The 24,853-nt window shown below is 39.4% G+C and overlaps 2 protein-coding genes across 4 annotated transcripts; one reads left to right on the top strand and one right to left on the bottom strand.

The window, feature by feature from the left end:
* Positions 1-63: 63 nt before the first annotated feature.
* washc4 (WASH complex subunit 4) lies at positions 64-13,298 on the top strand. Its single transcript, XM_030732160.1, has 33 exons — positions 64-124; positions 1,792-1,931; positions 2,056-2,109; positions 2,223-2,288; positions 2,381-2,426; positions 2,535-2,602; positions 2,696-2,778; positions 3,335-3,377; positions 3,465-3,568; positions 4,535-4,655; positions 4,740-4,863; positions 4,943-5,070; positions 5,180-5,340; positions 5,413-5,539; positions 5,733-5,858; positions 6,010-6,117; positions 6,381-6,527; positions 6,619-6,698; positions 7,088-7,193; positions 7,560-7,676; positions 7,764-7,932; positions 9,262-9,416; positions 9,504-9,578; positions 9,670-9,774; positions 9,862-9,996; positions 10,155-10,263; positions 10,348-10,414; positions 10,506-10,592; positions 11,372-11,519; positions 11,602-11,698; positions 11,836-12,032; positions 12,144-12,240; positions 12,379-13,298. Exons 1-33 carry the CDS (start codon positions 64-66, stop codon positions 12,438-12,440), a joined length of 3,513 nt encoding a protein of 1,170 aa, XP_030588020.1. The 3' UTR covers positions 12,441-13,298.
* A 750-nt stretch (positions 13,299-14,048) lies between these two features.
* cnot2 (CCR4-NOT transcription complex, subunit 2) lies at positions 14,049-24,416 on the bottom strand. Of its 3 annotated transcripts, none has more exons than XM_030731235.1 (15): positions 24,236-24,416; positions 21,642-21,770; positions 21,474-21,546; positions 21,177-21,324; positions 20,879-21,061; positions 19,356-19,435; positions 18,764-18,853; positions 18,426-18,550; positions 18,179-18,296; positions 17,667-17,823; positions 17,097-17,158; positions 16,545-16,594; positions 16,351-16,451; positions 15,132-15,276; positions 14,049-15,017 (listed from the first exon to the last, which is right to left on the bottom strand). In XM_030731235.1, the coding sequence occupies exons 2-15, from the start codon at positions 21,756-21,758 to the stop codon at positions 14,931-14,933; spliced, it is 1,536 nt and encodes a 511-aa protein (XP_030587095.1). In that variant the 5' UTR covers positions 21,759-21,770; positions 24,236-24,416; the 3' UTR covers positions 14,049-14,930. The 3 variants fall into 3 exon arrangements, with proteins under 3 accessions (XP_030587095.1, XP_030587096.1, XP_030587094.1); XM_030731236.1 differs by having other exon boundaries at positions 18,764-18,889; positions 24,236-24,248; XM_030731234.1 differs by lacking the exon at positions 24,236-24,416 and adding an exon at positions 23,983-24,084 and having other exon boundaries at positions 18,764-18,889.
* Between the last annotated feature and the right edge of the window lie 437 nt (positions 24,417-24,853).

Here is a 24,853-nt window from a genome sequence, read left to right as displayed (position 1 = left end):
TCGCGCAGCCCTACTTTTTAACAGCACTGTGTTTTAGACTTTTTGCTTATTAATTCTGGAAGCATGGCGGTAGAAATCATCGCACCCGACTGGGAGTTTGACCGTTTTGACGATGGTTCACAAAGTAAGTGCTCCGTTCAGTCCTGACATGCAAACAAAGACTGTGGCAGGCTAAAGTTTACTAGTTTAGCATTTAGCGCTAGCTCAAGTTGCTAGCCCGATGCTTTGCAACTGGACTTCGTATTAGTGGAAGAAAATACAATCTGCTGTTTAATTCAAACAATTTGTCTTTAGTAAATGCCATCAAGCTTAAAATAAGCATTTACCACACCCACACTAGTTAAAATTAAAGGAGTAAATTAGTGGAATTAATAGCTAGCTGTAGCTAAGTTAGCGAACGTCAATTATCGCAATGCGTCGCATACAGCTGATCAGGCTGACAGCTGGTTTTGACAGTACTGTTAAAGCCTTACTCTTACACTTAGTGTAATCTTTTTTAAAGGCCACAAAACTACCCAGTGTTTTGCTTTGTGTATCTGCTAGTCTTTCCCTCTCTGGCTCTCAAAATATTTGTTTACGCCAGCTTGTGTAGTGAAGGGTAGATGGCACCAAGCGGTGACCTTTAACTGCCATTAGTCAACTAAATATAATGGACAAGATGGCTCGGAATTAGCCATAGTCTAGCTTTACTCATTTCACATTAATATTAGCTCAATAATGTGGCTTCCACTCTCACTTAAAGGATTTTCTTAATGATTTTTCTAATGCTTATGAACTTTCAATTGATGAGAACTTTGACTACAAGACACCTGCAGTAAATTAAGGTTTTTATTATTTGTAGAGTTACTAATTACTTAGCAGCTTGATATGCAACACCATTAGTAATCTCTTAGTGGAAAAAATAATCAAAAGTATCACAAGCAGGTTTATATGCAGTTATTTTCTTTTTTTTTTTATTACTAATAAATAATGTAGCATTTTACTACTGTGGAGGTTAAAGTTAAAAGTTCAGAATCTACTGGGCAACTGAATAATGCATAAAGCTTTAAATGACTTGTGTAAGTTACAAGTGTCTCTTTGTCTGATGAAAAACTAGTGTTGTAAGAACAGCAGTGTTGCTTATAAAATACAGTGGCGTCTGTTTATTTGTGAAGGAAGACATCTGAAAGCTTTAATTAAAAAAGACATTTAATATATTAAAGAATCAGAAGAGATCACACATGTACATGTGGGCTCCTGGTTCAGGGAGACACAGGCCTTATCTGCAGCTGCCTGTGGCTCCCCTCCCCAACAGAGCAAAGTCTCTTATTAACCATAACATTTTTATACTGACACTGTCTACAAGCAAAACAGATACTGTGAGCTGCAGTCTGGCCTTTGTCCTTGGTCCGTCCAGTGGCTGGTTCTCATGGCTCAGATTTCTTCCATCAGCGATAAAGCCCTGTACAAAAAGCACATCGTCTCCCCTGATGTTTCCCTTAATCGTTACAAAGCAGTTTTATCCCACTTAATAACAGAACATGGTGACATTTAATTGTACATACTGTGGCCAAACCTTCAAGAATGAGATAAACTGAGACTGGGAAGTTAGTCTGCCACTTTCTATCTGTCTAATGTATTTATTTAATTGTCTATTATTTACTTAAGCCACTACTTAATAATTCATTTCCTGGAGTTTACTTTTAAACATTTGTCATTTTATTCATTGAGTAAAAAGTAAACCCTGACAAATCAAGTAGAAGGTTTACAGAATCAAGTACAACTAACAGTGTCAAACATTCCCCCCAACAGAAATACACACAGAGGTTCAACTAAAGAACTACAGTAAGTTTCTGGAGGAGTACACTTCTCAGCTGAAGGGTATTGAAGAGGCTCTGGATGACTCCATTGGAGATGTGTGGGATTTCACTCTGGACCCCATCACTCTGAAGGTAAAACACCCAAAACACACTGGCTGTGCACTAAGTTGAAAAGAATGATATTGCTCCTCTCTCTATTAAATTACACAACTATAATTGTGTAATTTCCTTCCTTATACCTTTGGTGTCCTTTCAGCTTCTTCCGTATGAGCAGTCATCCTTATTAGAGTTAATTAAAACTGACAACAAAGTAAGTAAAAACAAACAAATTTAGTCATGTTTAACTCTCATATCCAAATAGTTGTTCTTTCTTTGTTTTTCCTTTTTTTTTTTTTAAATAATGATCACTTTGGTTGTGGGCAGGTTCTGAACAAAGTTATTACAGTTTACGCTGCTCTCTGCAGTGAAGTTAAGAAGCTGAAGTATGAGGTAAGTGTGGTCAAATAATGGTTTGTGCTACTTACCAGTTAGTTATTTGTGTACAGATTATTATTTACCATTGTTCTATGTTTCTCTTCAAGGCAGAAACCAAATTCTACAATGGCCTATTGTACTATGGAGAAGGAGGTAGTTTGTCAACTATTATTGTTTAACTTTATTCTTATTCTAGGCTTACCTTCAGTGGTACAAAGTGCTTCTTAAATAACAAATAAGACACGTGAATTTCTGTTACAGTGTCTGACACAAGTGTTGTCGAGGGGGAGTCCCAGATTCAGATGGGCAGATTTATCTCATTTCTACAGGTGGGTAGTAACTGATTTCTGCCATATTCTTATTTACTCAAGTCCAGAAAATGTTAATAGTTTTTTTTTTTTTTTTTCTTTGTCCTTTCATAGGAACTGTCCTGCTTTGTGTCCAGATGTTATGAAGTGGTGGTCAGTATTGTTCATCAGCTCGCTGCCCTCTACAACAGCAGCAAGTATGAACCATGAATTCATGACAATAATGTCACAGTCAATGCACTATTCTTGTAGAGAGAGGCTGTGTGCGCTTTACATCCAGGCAAAGCACCTTAAAATGAGATGACATTTTGGTTCCCAGCATAAACTGTCCTGGGCTTTTTTTGGACAAACGGTTGTGTAATTACAGTAATTCAAAGTGCATTTGATCAGATGTTTCAGCGGTGATATGCTCGGTGTTAACCAGCTGTTCATGGCAGGTAACAGTTGTATCACCTGGGTTAATTAGACCAACAACCAATTACAGTAATACAGCACATGATATAGTAATATTATATTGGTTATTAATGAAGGTGCCTCAACGCTGCTGCTCTGCACTATCATTGTATCAAACCTGCCTCATATTAGATGAGTGGATGTGATTGGCATGGCATGGCATGGGTAAGCTGGACTAAAATCTGTTAGAAGGGGGCCATTTACTGCCACAGTAAATGAAACATAAGCTGTTTCCCAGGCTGTATTTTGCTCTCTTATGACAAGACAAAATGTACAAATTATCTGTTTTCTAAATTACAGGGGTGCAACAAAAATCATTGAGTCATCTGGTGTCCATTTCCAGGTGAGTTCTCAAATTGTGTGAGGTTTTAATATTTATTTTTTGTGATTCAGTCATTTATACTGTGGCTGCTCTGTTTTTCCTTTACAGATAGTGTATGAACACCTGGGAGAGTTGTTGGTGGTGCTGCTCACAGTTGATGAGATAATGGAAAATCACAACACTCTAAAAGACCACTGGAAGATGTATAAAAGGTTATTACACTATTACACAGGCAACTATTGTAACATATGATGTGCAGTGTAAAAGATGTAATAAAACAGTTCCACTTTGCACAAGAAAGCTATGAAAGCGCATTTCAGGCCTCCCCAAAAACACCAAAATCCTTTCATGCGTGTTGAGGTTTTTGTCATTATTTTCACTTTAGTTCACTTCACACTGAAATCCTGTAAAATATAGATTTGCATTTTCTGTGTAAAGATACGGGGGCAGCACGCTGGCGTGGTGGTTAGCACTGCTGGTCTTGAGTTCAAATGCACCTCAGCCCGGGCCTTTCTGTGTGGAGTTTGCATGTTCTCCCCGTGTTTGTGTGGGTTTTGTCTGGGTACTCCGGTTTCCTCCCACAGTCCAAAAACATGCAGTTAGTGGGGTTAGGTTACTTGGTGATCCTAAATAGGTGTGAATGTGAGTGTGAATGGTTGTCTGTCTCTCTGTGTTGGCCCTGCGACAGGCTGGCGACCTGGACAGGGTGTACTCTGCCTCTCGCCCTATGACAGTTGGGATCATCCCAGATACCTTTTTTTCTACTTCTCTTGGCTGCTCCCATTAGAGGTCGCCACATTTGGTCATCTGCCTCCATCTCCTCCTATCCATTGCATCCTCTTCTGTCACACTAACCCTCTGCATGATGTCTTTCACTACATCTCTGTAGTTTTCCATTTTTTTTCCATTTTACCCAGAAGCTCCATATTCCACATCCTTAGTTTAGTTTCTTCCTCTGCACATGTCCAACCAGCTCAGCCCTGACTATATACTCATTTCTAATCCTGTCCATGCTGGTGACTCCCAATGAACATATTAACATCTTCAGTTCTGCCACTACCAGCTTGGCCTCCTGTCTTTTTGTCAGTACTACCATCTCCAAACCACACATTATAGAAGGTTTTACTAGCATCATGCAAAACTTCCTGTTCACTTTTTGCTGTTTATCTCTTGTATAGGTTACTGAAATCTGTACACCATAACCCTGGGAAATTTTCCATTCCTGAAGACAAGCTGAAACCTTTTGAGAAGCTCTTGCTCAAGCTGGAGGGGCAGCTGCTGGATGGCATGATACTTCAAGTGATTTTCTTTTATTATATTGTTATACAGCTAAGGTTTTTCTGAAGGTAATATGATGAACATTAATCTTATGATGTGCAACAGGCCTGTGTCGAGCAAAGATTCGATGATCCTGGAGAGGGAGTAGCTGTTTCCAAAAACAGTGCCTTTGCTGAGGAGTTTGCCTTCAACATTCGCACCATATTCGCAAATGTTGAGTCCAAAATTGGTCAGTTTTTAACTTTTTTAGAGAAGAACACTTTCCTTTATTTTGTTCTTCAGAGTCAGACTGATTTGCTCTTTTTCAGGTGAACCTTCAGAAATTGACCAGAGAGACAAATATGCTGGCGTCTGCGGTCTCTTTGTGCTTCACTTTCACATTTTCAGGAGTGTTGACAAAAAGCTTTACAAATCACTGCTTGATGTCTGTAAAAAGGTGGGTTTCCATACTTGGCCTGTTTTCTTACTTTGTCAGTGACAGTCCTTCCTTCCTGGCACAAGTGGAAGCATCCTGATTGTGTGTTTGTGTCCACATTTTCACTTAGGTTCCAGCTGTCACTCTGGTTGCAAACATCATCTGGTTTCCCGACACTTTCCTCACCACTAAGGTCCCGGCTGCAGCTAAACTGATGGATAAGAAGAGTCTGCAGGCCATCAGAGTGCAGAGAGACACATTCCTGCAGCAAAGGGCGCAGACATTAACAAAGCAAGTAGAGCTAAAAATCAGCCACATTTATTATATATAAAGTAAAGTATCTGACATATTCTTTGTCTTCAGGGATGTTCAGTCCTACTATCTGTTTGTAACCTCTTGGATGATGAAGATGGAGTCCATGTTGTACAAAGAACAAAAAAGTGACAAGTTGGAAGAAGACCTTAACAGCAGGTGTAATGTATTTGTACAGGTGAGTAGTGACTGCGTTATTTTGTAGCAGCTCTGGGTGCACTTTATTTTTGCGATGAGTGTCCTCATAGCTTTATTGATTTATCATTTTCGTGTAGCTAAATGTGCTTTCTTTTTCTTTTTGTTTCTTTAATGTGAACCTTTACATTCACATATGACCTAACACTTACAAAAGTGCTGTGTTTAATTTACAGGGTATTCTGTATGCTTACACCATCAGTACCATTATCAGGACGACCATGAACATGTACGTGTCCATGCAGCGGCCCATGACCAAGACATCGGTCAAAGCTCTCTGTCGACTAGTTGAGTTACTCAAGGTGTGTGTGTGTGTGTGTGTGTGTGTGTGTGTGTGTGTGTGTGTGTGTGTGTGTGTGTGTGTGTGTGTGTGTGCGTGCTCTTTTAGTGTTGCAGCTCTCTTTAACAGCTCTTTCAGTGAAAATAATATGTGTCATGTGACTCTCCTTTCAGGCTGTGGAGCACACATTTCACAGGCGCTCTATGGTTATAGCTGACTCTGTTTCTCACATTACTCAGCAGCTGCAGGCGCAGGCTCTCAATGCTATCAGCATTGCCAAGGTGAATCAAAACCGATTACAGGAGGAGTTTGTTTTATAGGAGAAGATATGTGACCATTTCTGCATAGTTGTCCATTTTTTCTGTCTGTCTCCAAGATTCCTCAGAAACAACTAAGATGCTTTTCATAAAATGTTTTATTGAGGTGAAACATTAGCAAAGATTTTAATGCAGATCTGGACTGTGCATTGACATTATTATGGCGTGTATTCTGCTTTCTAAATGGCGCACTGTTTAATATAATACTGTGTTTTTTTTCCCTCAAGAAAAGGGTGATCTCTGACAAGAAGTACAGTGAGCAGCGCTTGGATGTGCTGTCCTCTTTAGTGCTGGCAGAAAATGCTCTGAGTGGTCCCAGCACAAAGGAACGCCGCCTTGTGGTGTCTCTGGCTCTGTGTGTTGGCACGCAGCTGGTATGTCAGGAGGAGACATTATTGAAACACAAATTTTCTTCCTTCTTCCTATTTTAGCTCATTCTTAGTTATCGTCTAAACTTTATTCTAGAAAACTTTCAAGGATGAGGAGCTGCTTCCACTGCAGCTTGTGTTGAAGAAGCTGGATCTGATTAGTGAACTGAGTGAAAGGTGGGACTTTTTTATTCCGTTTTTAGAGGTCCAGTACTATCTGTCACACTGTCATTGTAAACCTGGAAAAAAGGAAGGACAATGCTGGAAGGACACCAGATTCCGAAACACACCCTTCTGAACTCACAAATGTGTCATTCCACTAGTCTAAAGCCAAAAAATGCAGACGCTGATCCAAATAGTCAACAAAACCATGCGTTAGCAGGTGACTCATTGATTATTTGTTGAAGCTTTCAGCCATCTGGCAACTCAGTTCCTGTTGGGTTTCATTAGAAGAGTGTGGAAAAATTTGGCACAGATTGCCACATTAATGGTCCGGTTGAATGTTATCTTTCACCTACCTTAAGATTAGTTATACATGCTAAAATGTAGTTTTCTTTGCTCCTCAGGGTCAAGCTGCAGTGTGACTGTAGTTTCCTTTACTGGCACCGAGCTGTGTTTCCCATCTATCTAGATGATGTATACGACAACGCTGTGGATGCAGCACGGATACATGTAAGCGGACAGACCTGTGATGAACATAATACAGTGAAGCTTTGAAACGTTGTGAGATAAATCAAAATCAGTAGAGGAAATCTTCCAATAAATGAACATTTACAATGGCGAGAATAAGTCCTTGGCACCCAACCATAGCGACATCTGCTTTCATTAATCCCTTTTTAAATAAGGACTGTTTATCATATCAAACCCTCAGTCAGAATGACCCTGACAAGATACCTCGCTCTTTGTTATTTTCTCAGCTCAAACTTGCTGAGTAAAGTAGGAGTTGTAAACATACACATGATAAAACTGTTTTTGTCTTATTTCTTTGACTGTTCTGCTGTTCTGTCATCTGCATGTTCCTGTGATTGGCTTGCACAGTACATGTTCAGTGCATTAAGGGACAGTGTGCCATCCATGATGCACTCCAAACACATGGAGTCATGTGACCAGCTGCTGGAGAGCTACGACAAGGAGATCATGGACGTGTTCAAGGAGGTGAGAACACTCACTGAACGTGCTCCTCTCGTGCCTTTTTTTGCAAAGCTTTTATTTTTTATTCATTTTCACATTCCTGTGTTGTAGCACCTGCTCGACAAGCTGTGTAAGGAGATTGAGAAGGACCTGCGTCTCTCTGTTCACACCCACCTGAAGCTTGACGACAGGAACCCTTTTAAAGTTGGCATGAAGGATCTGGCCCACTTCTTTTCCCTCAAGCCCATCCGATTCTTCAACCGCTTCATTCATATCAAAGGTACAGAGCTTTTTCATTTATGTGTCCACTGGAATCATGTTCACTCCTGTTTTTCACTTTTTGGGCTGCTAAAACTTGTGTCCCTTGATTTGATTTTATTTTTTGAATGTAAATTTAGGTGTTTGCCATCTTAACTGAGGTTATAAAGAGTGCAGGTAATATACATCTTGAATATTGCTTTCTGGTGACTTAGTCCCCAGTTATAGTAAATATGCAAAAATGTGTTCTGTGCAAGTGTTCTGTTCTCTGCAGCTGTTTGCAGATGCAGGATCAATGAATGGGCCTTTAGCAGTAAGCTGTTTATGGTAGAACTAGAGTATTGTGGAATCTTAGTGAATTCAATTTTATTCTTTTTTTTTTTTTTTTTTTTTTTTATTTATTTTATTCAATTTTATTCTTGCCAGAAAGAATTCAGTTGGTACAGAGCGTGCAGCAGTGTAGTGAGGGAATTCTCTGGAGCTTGAACAAGGCGACTGGACTTCTTTTTGTTTCTTGAAGATGTTTCACCTCTCATCCGAAAGGCTTCTTCAGTTCTCAACCAAATGGTGGAGAGACCCAGGTATTTAAACCCCTGTGGGCGTAGTCCCCTGGAGGTGGTTATGACCCTCTATTGATCATGTGCGTGAACACATGTGCCCAGGTGTGAAGGGGGCGTGGGTCATATTTAATCAGTGGTTTCAGTTGAAACCAATTTAGGACTCCGCTCCATTGTTTCCTGTGGCCTATTGAGGTCACTGGAACAAAGGTGTGAATGGGGGTTGAGACGTCTGGGAAGGGAGCTCAGGACAACACTGTAAGCGGGGGAAAGTTGGTGACGTAATCCACCTCCTCTGTTCAATGATGGATCATTGAACATTGAAGAAGCCTTTCGGATGAGAGGTGAAACGTCTTCAAGAAACAAAAAGAAGTCCAGTCGCCTTGTTCAAGCTCCAGAGACTACTATGACCTGGATGACTGAGAATCTACACAGACATAGTGAGGGAATTCACCAGAACAAAGGAGACACACCTCATTTCTACAAGGTTCCACAGTATCATACTGTTGCTAGGCAGAAATTAAGTTATCAAATACAGTTCAACAAGATATATGTAGTTTGGAGACTGAGGCACCGGGACAGAAAACAGGACACTGTCTCAGGGAGATCCCGCATGGCTGCATCTCTCCTGTGTTCAGGGGTCGAGAGGTTAAGCATAACAGGGCATGAGAGCAAGAAAGCTTAATCTTTGGATATAACAAAATAATCCTCAACAGGTGTTTACTATGTGAGGCTGGAAAACTGTAAGATGGTCTTGAAGGTAAACAACGTTTAATTTTTTAATGTCCTTGCAGCCTATGTGACCCACTACCTGGATAAAACTTTCTATAACCTAACTACCGTCGCTCTTCATGATTGGGCCACCTACAGTGAGATGAGAAACCTCGCTACACAGCGCTATGGTCTTACAATGACAGAGGCTCACCTGCCCAGCCAGACACTGGAGCAGGTCTGTTTGGTTTCACATCACGCATGATGAGCAGAGGTGGAGATTTACATAGACAGATTAATTGAATTCTCTCTGAATTCTCACCAGGGTTTAGATGTTTTGGAGATCATGAGGAACATTCATGTTTTTGTCTCACGGTACCTTTACAACCTCAACAACCAGGTAACGAGGCCATATTCACCTTTCTACCATGGAACCGCAAACTGTTCTTGGCTCTGCATTGTGTAAATTTTAGTCATTTGCTTTGTGACAGATCTTCATTGAGAAGGCAAGCAACAACAAGCACTTGAACACCATCAACATCCGTCACATCGCCAACTCCATCCGGACCCACGGTACAGGAATCATGAACACCACTGTGAGTTCACAGGGAAAAAAACTGTTTTTTAATATTCTCAGGTGTAGGTGTAAGGCCTCGTTTAAATCTCCTCTCTTCTTCTGCCAGGTGAATTTCACCTACCAGTTTCTGCGGAAGAAGTTTTACATCTTCAGTCAGTTTATGTATGACGAACACATCAAGTCAAGACTCATCAAAGACATTCGTTTCTTCAGAGAAACAAAGGACCAGTCTGATCAGAAGGTGCGGTGTTTGCTCTCTCTCCAGATTGACTCATTTTAAATTAATAGAAATTTGGCAAAGGTGGAACAGCCTAGAGTCAGGGATTAAAATTGAATGGACCTATTATTATTTAGTCTAAACTGCTACAGTACCAGACACAGATTGTCTTGTTGTTATAGTACCCATTTGAGCGGGCGGATAAGTTTAACCGTGGTATCAGAAAACTGGGCATCACTCCGGATGGACAGAGCTACCTGGACCAGTTCAGACAGCTCATCAGCCAGATTGGTGAGGAAGCTTTTCTTGGTCTGTAATAGTAGACTTGAAACTGCAGGGGCATGCAAAGACAGCACAATTTCACTGTTCTTTCAGGTAACGCCATGGGCTATGTGCGTATGATCCGTTCTGGAGGCCTCCATTGTTGCAGCAGTGCAATCAGGTATAATAAAAAGTCGGCTGAATCTGATTTTTAAATCAGAAGCATTTTTATCTCACCAGTGGAAACATTTTCATTTTTGTTGTTGATTCAGATTTGTCCCAGATCTGGAGGATATAGTCAACTTTGAGGAGCTGGTGAAGGAGGAGGGACTGTCAGAGGAGACCCAAAGAGCTGCTAGGTGAGTAATGCTTGAAAAGGTAGTCTTCACTCTTTTATTTAAAGTATTGCTCCTATTCCAAGTGGGGAGACAAATCCCTTTAGTATTGCATCAGGAAGCGCATCTGGTGTAAAACTGCCAAATCAAACATGCTGTGCTACCTGCTAACATCTCAATCCTGCACCCAGCAATTAGTGTTGAGTGTATTTCCATCATCATACCAGTAGGGGGCACAAGAGCAAGAAAAAAGATAAACACAAAGCCTCTCCCATTGTTTGCAGTTTGTCATTTAAATCTCTTAGACTGACTTTATTTGGTGATGATGCTAACTTACAGTGATCTGTCAGCTTCTGAATACAGTGGAAAGGAAACTGAAAGTTTTAAAGTAACGTTTTTTAACCAATTATCACTGAATTAGAGTAAAATATAGTGAATAATACTTGGTAATGGGAAAACAAAAAATAAAGTAAAAATCATGGATGAAAGAGTAAAAATATTTTTAAAAAAATGGATTTTGGAGCCATTCACCAGAAATCATGTTAGTAAAAACTACTGTTGTGAAAACAAAAATGTTTAAAATTATTGAAGTACCATATAAAAATTAAAGAATATATAGAATCATAAATAATTATACATACTGTATTGTTCCCTTATTGTTTAATATATTAACTACTGTGTGCATAATAAGCTGAGGTTTCAGCCTGCACTTTTCAAGTCAAAAATTGTATCCTTGCATTCCTTCCATATAATTCTTTGCTGTAATTTATTTGCTTTATGGGCACTATTATTTTCATTTACAGCATCCTGGACTCTGTTTTGGGAGATCTCACCAGCAACTCTGCCGAGGGGACAGAGTACTTCAAGATGCTGGTGGCAGTGTTTGCACCTGAGTTTCGTAGTGCGAAGAACATGCACCTGAGGAACTTCTACATGATTGTCCCACCGCTGGTCAGTGCTGGTGTTTTGCTAGCTGTCATGTTCTCCTCACTTGAAATCTGTTTGTACTTATCACAACAAATCTCACTCCTAGACTGTAAATTTTGTGGAGCACTCCATCAGCTGCAAGGAGAAGCTCAACAAAAAGAACAAATCTGGAGCTGCTTTCACAGATGATGGCTTTGCAATGGGTGAGCAGGCAAACCTGATGATATACATAGAACTGAAGAAGCATCCTAAATTCTTTCTCCTGTACTGGCTCTTGACATACTCTTCTCTTTTTCTGCACCCTCTCTTGCTGCTGTTTCTCGGTCTCTTTTGCTCTCAGGTGTGGCATACATTCTGAAGCTACTGGACCAGTATCTGGAGTTTGACTCCCTGCACTGGTTCCAGTCTGTCAGAGATAAGTACAAGAAAGAGATGAATGCAGTGGTGAAGGAGCAGAACGTCCAGTCTGCCAGTCAGGATGAAAAGTTGCTGCAAACTATGAATCTCACCCAGAAGAGGCTGGATGTGTATCTCCAGGTACATTTGCAGCAAAAGAATTAGCTTAATTTATAAGCAGGTGTTGTGGTGGTTGTGAGAGGCCGCTGAAATGTGTTTCTGATCTGGTTTTTTTTTTTCTTTTTATTGCAGGAGTTTGAGCTTCTCTACTTCTCTTTAAGCAGCGCCCGCATCTTCTTCAGAGCTGACAAGACGGCAGCTGAGGAAACTCAGGAGAAGAAAGATAAAGGTTAGCGGTGGCTGGGGTCATTAATAAAGACTTTTAATTATGCAAAACCACTGACACACTCCTCCTGCCGTATAGGCTATTTGTAGATCATTTTTAAAGAGATAGAAAGATTGATGTTGCCATTTTTTCCACCAACAGAAGTTGCCAAAGCAGGAAGCTCTTCAGATAGCTCCACCCCCACTGAACCCGCCTCAAAGTGAGCCTCTCTGTCAGATCATTGGGGTCGTCGCATACTGGATTGGAGTGATGAAGAGGAGAGCTCAGGTGGCAGGCTACACTTGCGTGTGCAGTTCAGGGATAAAAGACTGGAAATTGTAGAAAAGAGTTGAAAGACAATAGTTTTAGGGCTCTTTATGCCCCACCGCAGCACAGTCATCTTCATTAGAGAAAGAATGTACTTCAAGTGCTACCACAGCAAGTGTCTGTCTTTGTTTCCATACTAGAAACATCAGTATATCAACCCTACATCTGATAACTTCTTAGCATTTACAACAAGTCCAATGTACAAGTGTGTCCTCTGATACATTTACTCAGTGTAGATGGACTGTATTATTTTTCTACTTAACTGTCAGTCATGGACTAATTTGGATCTTTGTTTCAAACTGATTTGTTGCCTCTTTGCTGCTGTCCAGTGTATCATTGTGATTGTTTACGGCCTTTAATGGAAACTTTGGAGTGAAGACTACTGTGAATGTTTTCAGTGTAAAGTTTCACGTTTGTGTGCCACAACTGTGTACCGTTTCTTAGTCCATTGTGTACATTGTATGAATTAGGGTATGTATGTGCCTTTCTAAACTGTGGTTACTTGTTTTGCTAACCTAATTTAGAAATAACACATCCTGATGCAAAAGATACAGTTCTAAAATTCTGTTTTTACTGCCGCACTGAAGGTGTCATTACAGTTTTTGGTTTCCAATTTTGTATTTGTCAGCATGTGGTACATGTGTAATTACATTCCATGAATTAACTTCAGTAAAAAGTCTTTGAAGAAAAATAAAACTTGCATTTTCAGCAGAATTTAATGACTCATTTAGGAGTTTTTATTAAGTCTTTAAAAGATACAAATAAAGGTCTTGAAGTCCAGATTGCATGCTCAGTGTTTTCTGTGGTTGAGTTCTCCTATAAACTCTTATCTGAATTACCTTTTATTGCTATGCTGCATATGGATTTGTACAGTATTAATTAGAGGTCACTAACTTTAATGAGACAAACGACACAAGTTGGTTCAGGAAAGCCTTTTTCTGCTTTAATACAAAGAAATGATGCTTTTAAATTCAGAAAATACAAGATTGGTCTGGATTTTTTTTTTTTTTCCTCCTCAGTCACTTTTCCGTTTCCTATGAAATGCTGCCGTTCATTGCTGTTCAAACAACTTCAAATGAAATGCGTCCCTTCTGTTGTGTTTGAGATGAAATTCAGGGGATAATCTCCAGGTTTATCTTTATTTTTTTTGGTGGTGGTGGTGGGGCTGAGATTCAGGCCTTTCCTCGCTTGACATTTTTAGATTTAATTTTATTTTGATGTAAGTGCCCAGTGTCGTGTGACACCCTGTCCAGCAGATCCAGAAAATTCCTGTTGCGTCCACACGTTGCATCCATGCTCACCTCATAAAAACGAGGTACAAGGCAGGGCAAAGTTTCTTCCAAAATAAATGTGTGTGTGTGTGTGTGTGTGTGTGTATATATATATATATACACACATTTATATATATATTATATATATATATATATATATATATATATATACACACACACACATATACACACACATACATATATATATCAATCATATATATACATTCGTACATACATATACTAATTTATGTGATGCAAAGAAAAAAAAATGTACACATTTCTTACAAAACTGTAACAAAGACTGGAAAGAGTTTTGTTTGCTCTGGAGCAAAGTTGTGTAGATGTTTGCCTCTGTGAGGATTTCTCCACCAAAGTAGTAAATTTGTGTCCATGTTTGGCCGGCACAGACGTTGCCGAGTTGTACAGAGGGAAAAACGGTATGTGACAGAAAAAGTTTGGTGGTGCAAAAACAGATTAGAAGATAAATGTAAATTGGTAAGGGGGGGTGTAAGAAGGTGAGATGTAGTTGAACTCCCTGACTCAAAACAAAAAAACTAAAAGAAAATGAGAGGGGGTGTTATCAGGGAGTGTTCACTTTAAAAAAAAAAAAAAAAAAAAAGCACAAACAAATTTTGTGTTCTTTTATTACTAAATATAGTGCAACAATAAACATTGCATTTCTTTCACCCTTTAACTTTCTTCCTAGAATGTCAACTTTTCTTTCCCTGTCTTTAATTCAGTTAACACTTGGTGTAAATACAAAGTATAACCTTTGTTCTGTCACTGTCCTGTGCGACAAGGTCAGTCCTCCTTGCTGGGAGAAAACAGGCTTCAGATTCAGAGACGTAAACATAACACAGACCCTGCTTGAAACAAGAAGAAAAAAAAAACAAAAAACAGGAGGAACATGAAGAATAAAAACAGAACAATCGTTGGTGTTTTGGGGCAGCTTGTAAATTTGAAAAAGCAGGGCAGTTTTAATGGTGGTGATGACCCCCACAGTCAAATAGCCAAATCCTCAAGGAATTAAAAAACCAAGCTGTGTGGACCCCACAGTCCCTCCTGGACAACAGTGTCATGTACAGGAACAGCTGCGGCCTTTGGACTGGTTGGGCCTTAGAAGGCCTGCTGGGCTGGGTTGTAGTTGAATGTTGTTGGCACATGAGGCCTCTCTTCCAGCTTGTCATACTCCAGATGAAATTCCTTAGAGAAGCAGACACAGTTTTAACACGATATCTCTAATCCACAAAATGAAAAAAACTTTTTTTTTAATGAGTAAAACTTGTCCCAGATTTACGTCATAATATCATCTCTTACCTTGGCTACTTTCCTCCAGTTAAGACAATCAAAAAAGTAGTACGTGCCCCTCTCATAGGTGTTGGTCTTCAGTGAGGGCTCCATGCCAGGTGCCCTAGTTATCCAAACCCGTTCCTCTTTGTGGTACCTCCAGTCCCGGTTAAAGCTGGAGAGTGAAGAAGAAATTATAAAAAGGAGTATTATTTAAAAAAAAAAAAAAAAAAAAGTGACATCTTTAAATTTAATTCTGAGAACAACCACATGGATCAAAGTTTCACATACACTTCCAGCTATTTGTACAAAAGCTGAAAAATCTAGTGTTCACACCAAGTAGAAAAATTCCTTTATAAAACACAAATAAAGTGTTTATCAAAGAGTACACACTGAAATGTCAGAATCAATCACAATTTTTCCTTACAAAGCGTATATATAAGATGGACTCCATGTAGATAAAGCCTTGACTTGGCCATTTTTGACCGTTACCATGTGGTGTTTTTAAAACAAGACATCACAATCAAGGGGTGAAAATAACTGGGAAACCGAGAACACGCTTATGATACGGTAAGTTGTCAATCACAATGTACTAGCTGCATCTTAATTCACAGTCTGGGTTGTCGTTTATTTAACTCCTAATGGGACAAGAAACTAGAAACTGAGACAAAAAAAAAAACACATTGCATCAAGTGATGAGTATGGCCATTTTTTCACAGACTTCTATACACAATATAGCCTTTAGAAAGAATGCAGATTTAAAAACATTTCTGCACAGCCTTCACTTTTCAGACCAGGAAGCTACATCTATCTTTAATATGCCTTCTATGGTTTTTCCTAATGTTGAGTTGGTAAACCTTTACTGCGTTGCAGTCCAAGACTGCTGCCTTCCACTCTCAACTAAGCTGCATTTTCAGTGGCTGAACTTGTGTGTTGAATCAAAGTCCATTAGATTTGGATCTTCTGACCAAATCACTGAGGTTTGGAATTTAGTTTCAGTTTTCCATCAGGGTTAATGTTCCAGCTTGCTTTTACTGCTTAAAGGAATATCGTTAAGTCAACTGTCTTTGCAGTTACTGCTTCATATTAAAAACTTTCCACTGGTGAACAGATAAGATGCAGTTAATGTGAAAAGGAAATGAATATAAGTTGTTCATTACTAAGTAAGGTGATCTTCATCTTCTCAACAGATGGGCACCTTTAGGGCTGTTCCCGGCATGACTTGCCACAACTAAAACTTAGTACTCACAGCTCTACTGCTGCCAGAAGCTGTAGTAGATCTCCTCCATTCATGTAGTACAGGTAGAACAACAGGTCTTCACCATATCGAGACAGTTTGATTGCAGCCAACTAGAGACAGGAGAAGCCAGGACAGAATAAGGCAATGTCATTTTACTATATTAATCTTTGAACCTTTTACAGTAGCCGGAAGCTCATGATTACCTTGTCCCTTATGTGGATGTTGGTTAAATACTCCGATGGAACATGGAAGTCTGAAAATGCAGGCACAGATATACGTTAACAGCACACACAAGGGTGACTACAGCACATATCACAGAAAATCTTGGTTTATAAATGCCTTCATTTACTGTCACTTGAAGATTTATGCTACTGATGCCAAAAAAAGTGATTTTTCCAGAACAGTCTCCAAAAACAAGCTGGTTAAAAAACAAGGAGGCTGGTCAGAATCTTATCTCATTATTTAACAGCCAACTACTTGCCATAAAATTGTATGTTTTTTGGTTCTTTTTTACTAATTTAGAATGGACCACATGTATTTTTGTAATTCAATTTGTACAACAACAGTTTTAGTTCCAATTTTAGAAAAAGAAATTGCTGAAAAATGATTACAAAAGGAAATATTTTACACAAAAAATAAGATATTATTTTCCTTTTTCTGCTCCTCCTTAGCACTAATGCAAATGTCTTCACACCTGCTCTGACTCTGGTCTTGAAAGCTACTCAGGACTGTCATACATCAAATTAATGTCTTACCGATGTCTTGAGGTCGACAAGGTGCGGAAGCCCAAGGAGAGGCAAACTTGGGGTACAAGTTTCTGTCAAAGAGTTTAGCTGCAATCAGTTCTTGCTAGTATTAAAATCAAAAGCAGACGGTTTGCTAAATGTTTTAGATATAACAGGAAGAAATGTCAAAAACTCAAACAATACCAACTTTAACCAACCTACTGATGCTGTCAGCAGGGGGGGGAAACTTAACTAATGAAGTCTCTTTCTTATTTCTTTCTTACTTCTGAGTAAGAGGGAAATTTGATGTATATCAAAACTCATAGACCCTGAAACTTAAAAGACCAGCGTGTATAATTTAGTGCTCCTCCCGTGCCACATGTGCATGATGACCGCTAACAATGCAAAAGGTCCCCTAGAGTACAAAAGTGACAGTGGAGCCTCCATAGAAGAGGCCCCACCCCCTCTGTAGATAATAAAAATCTCATTCTAAAAGTATCAAAGACAACATGTTTCTTTAATTCTTTTTCTTTTATTGTTAGATTTTTTTTAACTAGTAAAAAAAGTCAGTCATTTGCAGGTTAATGAAATTTGTCTTACTCTGGCGAGTTTAAGTTGAGTCCCAACGTTGTGAGGTCACTTCCTAATGCCAGATGGACCATCCCCGGATCAGTCTCAGCTGCTCGGATAAACGTCAGCAGGCCAATCATGCCAAATTGATCTGTCACCATTCCTGCAGGAATGTTCGTCACCCGACCTGCAGCGGCAGGATTATTCAAGAGTCAAACAAACTGTAGAAACTGGGCTCTGATCTACAGTTAATACTTACTGTCAAAACACCTCCGTATTTATAACCACACTTTGTGCACGCACTGGAGAGCAAACCAACCGAATACCTCTTTAAACTCTCGATCACAGATAAGTTAATGGAAAGGTGATGATGGTCTGCATTACAATTAACATTATTCTTTTGGTTTCCTCACTGTAGCCTAGTCAATAATTATCTAACCCCAAATGCAGGGCAGAGAGCCCAACTGCCTCACCCAAGTTGTGCGATTAAGAAGGGTTGTCTCAGTGGAATTGGAGCGATACGATTGGCAGTGAGGTCTCACCATCGGGCAACACCTGGATCCCTTTCTTCTGGTTGTTGTTCTGTGCTGAGGCCGTCTTGTCTCCGGGGAACTTGGGCCCATCTGCGTTGGATGTGCTCTTGCTTGTGGAGTTCAAATTCTAAAGGAAGAAAAAGAAAAATCAATATACAGGAAAAATAAAACATCAATTCTTTTTAATCTGTAACCTTGACACACACACAAAAAAAAAAAAAAAAAAAAAATCCTGCCAGTGTGCTGTGTCACTTACAGTTTTGCTGTCATCGTTGTTCAACGTGGGGTCCTTATAGTTTGGCCCAGGCAGTGCGGGGAAGTCCTCATTGTGGATGGAAAAATCCTGTGTCTGTTCAGTTGATGGCTTTGTCACCATGCCAACTTGATGATGAAAGTGTAACAGCACAGAAAAAAATAAAAGCAAAAGGGTATAATCAGCAATAATAGTCTGTAATGTGCAATGTAACAAAGGCTTAGCTAATATTATGAAGCTCATCAAGCAGCTGAAATCCATTTCCAATGTTAATGGAATGTCCTGCCTGTAAATTCATGTGTGGAAAATAATAAGAGATTTTCTTCAGACTAATAGCCTACCATAAGGAGCTCGTCCAGTCAGTGGGTTAAGAACTGGTGTAGGGTTTCCAGTCCCTTCTCTCCGACTCCTATCTGCTAATGCAGGGAAGTCTGACAGATCCAGGCCTGTTACATTTTCACTTCCGTCTGCATCAACAGGACAATTAACAACACATGAAATCTTAAATACACTATTTGTGTAATTATTTACAAATTCTAATTTTTATAATGTAGCCACAGTGCAAGGTAAATTAAGAATATAATAGTCCTTGCTTTTTCAATGTATATTTATGCAATCAAAGGCAAATTAGGACAATGGCAAAGATTTTCAGAAGAGCCAGATCAGTTTAATCTGATTTTCATTCTGACCTAATTTCCCACAATACAGTTCAAAGATGTACATGACTGTATGCTGCTGGTAGGCTGTTACAAGATCCTCTTTCAATTCTCTCAGTGATGGAAAACCAAGATTTTGCACAGGGAGTAACATTTATTTATCAGATTGCAACCACTTTTTTAATGTTTTCTACACACACAGATAGTGTGATATTAATCTTAAAGTAGCTGAAACCTAATGGTCACTAGGCTGAAACACAAAGGTGAACACACCAACCTGTGCCGTTAAAGATGTTGCTTGATAATGAGTTGTTCATCCCAAAAGCTTGATTGCGGTTCATACCAAATCCTGACATGCTGCAAAGACAAAAGAAAACAAAAATTGAAAAAAAAAGGTTGCAAACATTTCCTTGATTAGAAACAACTATTTTCAAAAGGAACTGTACACACAAAGAATACACAAAAGACAGCAGAGGCCTGTACTATAAAGCAAGATTTGGCTCATCCTGGTAATTTCAAGGTTAACTCTGGCTTTTCAGTATTACAAAGGTGGTTCATAACTTACACTGCAGTCCAAACCTGCTCCAGAGCAGGTTATGTTCGAAGTTAGAGATAAACAGCTATGAAACCAGTGCCTACTAATCAATCAGTTCTCTGTACAATAGTGTCACTGTTTCTTGAAGATCCCTTGGGCCTTCATGTGTGGATAGTAGAAGGGCATAAAGTTCTTTAATGGCATCTCAAGTGTCTCTCTTTCCCTGATGAGATATAGATTCTTAGATGCAACTGTAGTTTTCCTGTTGGCTATAAACAATTTTATTGTTCTGTAAGCCTCGCCCCATGATCTCTATATAGACTCCAGCCCCCCCACAACCATGAAAAGGATAAGTGGACGAAGATGGACGGATGGATGGATGGATGGATGGATGGATGGATGGGTGGGTGGATGGCTTAATATATGATCCTAAAACTGGGCATCTATTTATACTCATTTGTTCTGAACTGACTTCTGTTTTTATGGGGTTTTTTTAAATCTCAGAGCTGCAGCTGAAATAAACTAAAACTGTCTCAAAAGCTTCTAAACTTTAATGTAATGGAAATACCATTTGTAATCCATCAGATTCTCCTATGTCTGATAGAGCTTTGATAGCTGTAAGAAGCCTGTTAACTTACGCAACTGGCGTTTTTACTGCCTTTCCTTCCAGGCTTTAAATAGGCTAAACTTTATTAATACAGAAGGACTCTGGCAGTCCTTCTGACCAAACACTTAAAAGCGCACAAATATTCACACAGCACTTTTAATACTACACTACTGTATAGCATTTTCCTCTCTCTCACACACACACACACACACACACACACACACACACACACACACACACACACACACACACACACACACACACACACACACACACACACACACACACACACACAAAGCACCTGTGTTGGTTTCAGCCTTTATAATGTGTTTCTCTTCACATTTTTTCTCATATTAAAGTTTTATCTTTCTCTGCAAAATCAGCTGTTCTGTGCCAGTAGACTTATCCACATTTCTGATTTATAAAATGTTTAAACACCACCCCTTTCAGGCTCATAGCTAAACTGGGAAACCCTGGGTTGGCTTGTCAAGTTGATAATCACCTCCTTGTGACTGCTTGGCCTACTTGCCAGTGTTAAGGTAAATGAACCCAGATAACAGAAAGACATCCTGGATATGTTGGGCCCTGTACTATGAAGCAAGCTCATGTCTCTTTGAATCACGAGTGGATATGTGCAATAAATACTAGGTTCATCTACCTGTTTATGGTAAAGGGCTGCCGTGCCGGCTGCTGTTTAGGCATACAGATGATACTGGGTGAGCTACGGTTGGGGCTTCCCAGCCCCGAGCTGCCCATACTGTTGGTCCTGCCGCTCATCCCAATGCCTTGACCGACCTGAGAGTGGTTCAGCACATTCCTCGAATTCATCGGTAATGTCCCCCTGTTAAAAGATCATCAAGTCTGACTTAGTGAATTAAAGGTTGTCGTGTAAAGTGCCACTGTATCTTCCAGTTGTGTCTTTAACTGCACACAAAATCAGTCACCTTCACACTCACCTGCTTGGTGATGGTGGAGTATGGAGGGACATTGTGGGGACCCCTGTCGTGGGGGTGATATGACTTGGTAGCTGTGAGCCTTGCGTTAGACTTCGGTTTAACTGAGGTGTGTTGTTTCCCATGCCTCTTACTGAGAAGCCGAGTGCACCTGCATAAAGACAAAAGAGAAGACTTTAACTCCAGTAATTCCAGTTCCTCAGCAAAGCTAAACAAGAATTGATTGTTTTTACTATTTTAAGTATACTACAAATGAGCAAAACTGATGTGACAGGCTGTAAGATAAAGGACAACACTCACTTTGTGGACCATATAAACTCGCACCAAGCTGCGAGAGCTGACCCGATGATGATGGTGAGGGAGAGGACAGCATCTGGAGAAAAATGTTCAAGGACAGACCACATTAAGATAAATGGAAAAAAAAAAATCTCAAAAAACAAGAAAAGTGTGCAAGTACACAAAACTCACATCTTTGTCCGACCGATGTGGGAACATCGACGGCTGGTTGTAGTACATGCTTTCATCAGTAAAGTCGTTATCGACTACGTCAACGAACTCTACAAATTTCTTTCTAGCACCAAACATGCCTTTTGTCACCTGAAAAGAGAGGAAGGAACCTTCATTAAAAACATGAATGTGAACGAAAGCAGACAAAAGATTAAGAAGTGAAATTAGATAACTTATACTGTGACTGACATTCACATTTTAACACTCTTTAAGGGTCCCACTTGAACCCTAATATTGCCAGGATCTTTAGATAAAATGTAGAGCCAATAAGGTGCAACCTAGCTATATGGGTCATTCCATCTCAACTCATTAAATTTTTTAGAACATTTTTTGCTTGACCACCTGATTTGCCTGAAAATTTCATGGTTTAAAATTTGGACATGGCAGGTGCAGGCTCAAGGTTATGGTTAGGGGTATGCGCTTTCTGTCGATGACTCTGCCTGAAACAGTCTGTTGACCAAATCAGTTTTGAATGGAGAGTCAAAGGTAATGCATGGCCCAACGCATGTCACCACTAGCACCCTGAACCCTGTGCTGCTTCTATTAAGGGGAGAAGTAGTAAGGGAGGAGACATTGCAGGGATCTGAAGTGCATCACTATCAAATAATCCTAACTGCCCAGGTTAGGGGTATTGTGTGTCCTTAAATCACCTCATCATTCCTCCAGGGGAAGGAACGGTAAGTAAACATGGGGATGAAGGGGGGTTGGCTTTGGTTCCTCTTGGGGTCAAGGTATATTGGCTAATGGGTTAGGATTAGGGTTAAAGAAGCAAGTAGGGGGATTACAATTTGAATTAAGCTCCTAGGGTTAAAGTGAGGGTTAGAGTCCTGCATCAAACTACCAATCTTGCCATGTGGTAAAGACAACTTGGCCTTGTAAGATTACTCGCATGGCATGAGCTACTAATACCTTTTTCATTACTCTTAATTGCATTGCTATATTTATTTGTATAAGCGAAAAAGTTTACTCCAGTACCTGTTGCGTTTTTAATGCCTCTTAGTACATTTTAAACTTAACCTGAATTATAAGGCCCCACCAGACCAATATGCACCCTACAAATAGAGTGTAGAAAATGAAAACATTTCAGTATCATATTTAAAAAAATTATTTTCTCATCTATAATTTGAGCACCATCTGGAAACACCCAAATTTTGTTTTATTCTTATTATGACTATCTGCTGATACTTTCTTTTTGTGTTACAACTTGTCACATTTGCTCAATCTGCATTAAAGTTGAATGAAAACATTTTCCTCATTTTTATGACAAAGAATTTCATGTTAAAAAGTATTCAACATGTTTTAGCTTGCATTATTGTGAAACAGAACTATATACCATTCAGAAAGTGTCACTAGTTGTCTTTTGCATTGTTGTTTTTGTTTGTTTGTTTTTATCAGTGTGTGCTCAAATATTTGACTTTAAAGGAGGGCTTGAATTTTTTCCCATACTTTAACTAGCCAATACTCAGACATTTTTTTGATGTACCTGTCACAATTTACAGATCCCGATTTACTTTTACAGTACGAAAGTCCAAAGAAAATTTAAGGCTTATATCTTTAACAGTTTTTCAAATTCTACATCAGACAGGACTGAAAGTTAGTGAACAGGCCTTTTTTTAAATAAAAAAAAAAAAATTATATATATATATATATATATATATATATATAAAAAGTATTTGCTATACGAAGCTGAAATTTCACAGCAATCATTACATATGTCAAAACTTTTGATGATTTGAGACGGAATGACCCATATCTCAAACTAACAGCATCACATTGTATTTTTGAGCATCTGTTACTTTATTGTCACCACACAGCTCTAATATTTAATAACTTCTATGTAGACAAGGAGAAATCTGATTTGCCTGCAACGCTAGGTTAAATGGAAACGTCAGGAAGTGTAGTACGTTACAGTTTCTTTCTAATTCAGTGGGGTATATTTGGCATCTTAAAGACTCTTTAAATAAAGTTTTGAATAGTTATTTTCTCAACGCATATGAGATGAAACTCTTAACTTTCACAAGAAAACAAACAACTATAGCCCTAAAATACGTGTTAACTAAATGAGACGACAGCAGAACTGATTCTTAATTTTCATCCCGTTAAACTTTGCTATTAATGTGTTTACAGCAACAATGCTAACAGGCTAGACAACACTAATTTAAGTAGCTAACATTAGCAGGCTAGGTACTTGTCACTTTGCGTTAGCTTAGCTAGCTTAACGTCAGCTTGCTAACAGGCTATTCTATAAAGGACCAAAGAAACAGAGCATTTAAACTGGAAAAATAAACAGCGGTTTGGCTACCAGCAAATAACACTGGCCCTCTTTGCCTCCGTATATCCACTGTCAGTTGTGTGTTTTCACGGCTCAGTTTACGCTCCGTTTGCAAGCAGTAGCAGCAGACGGACCAATAGCGACAATCTGCGGATGCTAACGGCTAACGCCGTGTTACGTATTCAAACGGAAGAAAACAAGGGAGACAAAAAGCTCCAGCTGAGGGGGTTTAATTTACACCGGGTAGTTCTAACACAGCCACAAAAATAAGTAAAATACTCACCGCATCAATTTCCCTTCGCTTCGTTAGATCCAAGATGGCTGTGAGTACTCTCAATCGAAAGAGGTCTAGCCTTTACCCCCTGACCTTACAACCTGCTGACCACTTCCGTACACAAAAATGAACACATCTGATAGTTTGTCTCGACTGTCCAACAGGGTGCTGGAGCATAACCAAGAAATATCACGAAAAACACCAGAGAGGGAAAGAAAAGGAAGATTTTGCAATTAATTTTAAGTGAAAGTAAAACTGCAAAGCCTTTGTCTCCCTCCTGTGAACATTAGGTGTCTTACACCATTAAAATAACTTGTGTGCAGCTGCATGCCTCCTTCATTAAAATTCGAGTATAACAATAACCCCGGATTTACATACTCCAGAGGATGTGATTGGCAAGAATAAAAGTTGTGTTATCAGCCAAACCTGACATCTGTCCCACAGAGGTCCCCACAAGCACGCGGGTTTCTGTGAAAAAAATCGAAACTGCCCTGTCTTGAGAGGGGCCTTAAGTCACTATCTTTTTTTTTTTTTTTTTTTTTTTTATTTAACTTAATTATTTAATGTAATTGTTTTGTACTGCTTTTCTATGTTTACTCAAATTGCCACACCACATAGTAGTGGCTA

The sequence above is a fragment of the Archocentrus centrarchus genome, chromosome 6 (assembly GCF_007364275.1).
Source record: "Archocentrus centrarchus isolate MPI-CPG fArcCen1 chromosome 6, fArcCen1, whole genome shotgun sequence".
Classification (NCBI taxonomy): domain Eukaryota; kingdom Metazoa; phylum Chordata; class Actinopteri; order Cichliformes; family Cichlidae; genus Archocentrus; species Archocentrus centrarchus.
The sequence above is the reverse complement of the archived record's forward strand: the minus strand, read 5'-3'. Positions and strand labels throughout refer to the sequence as shown.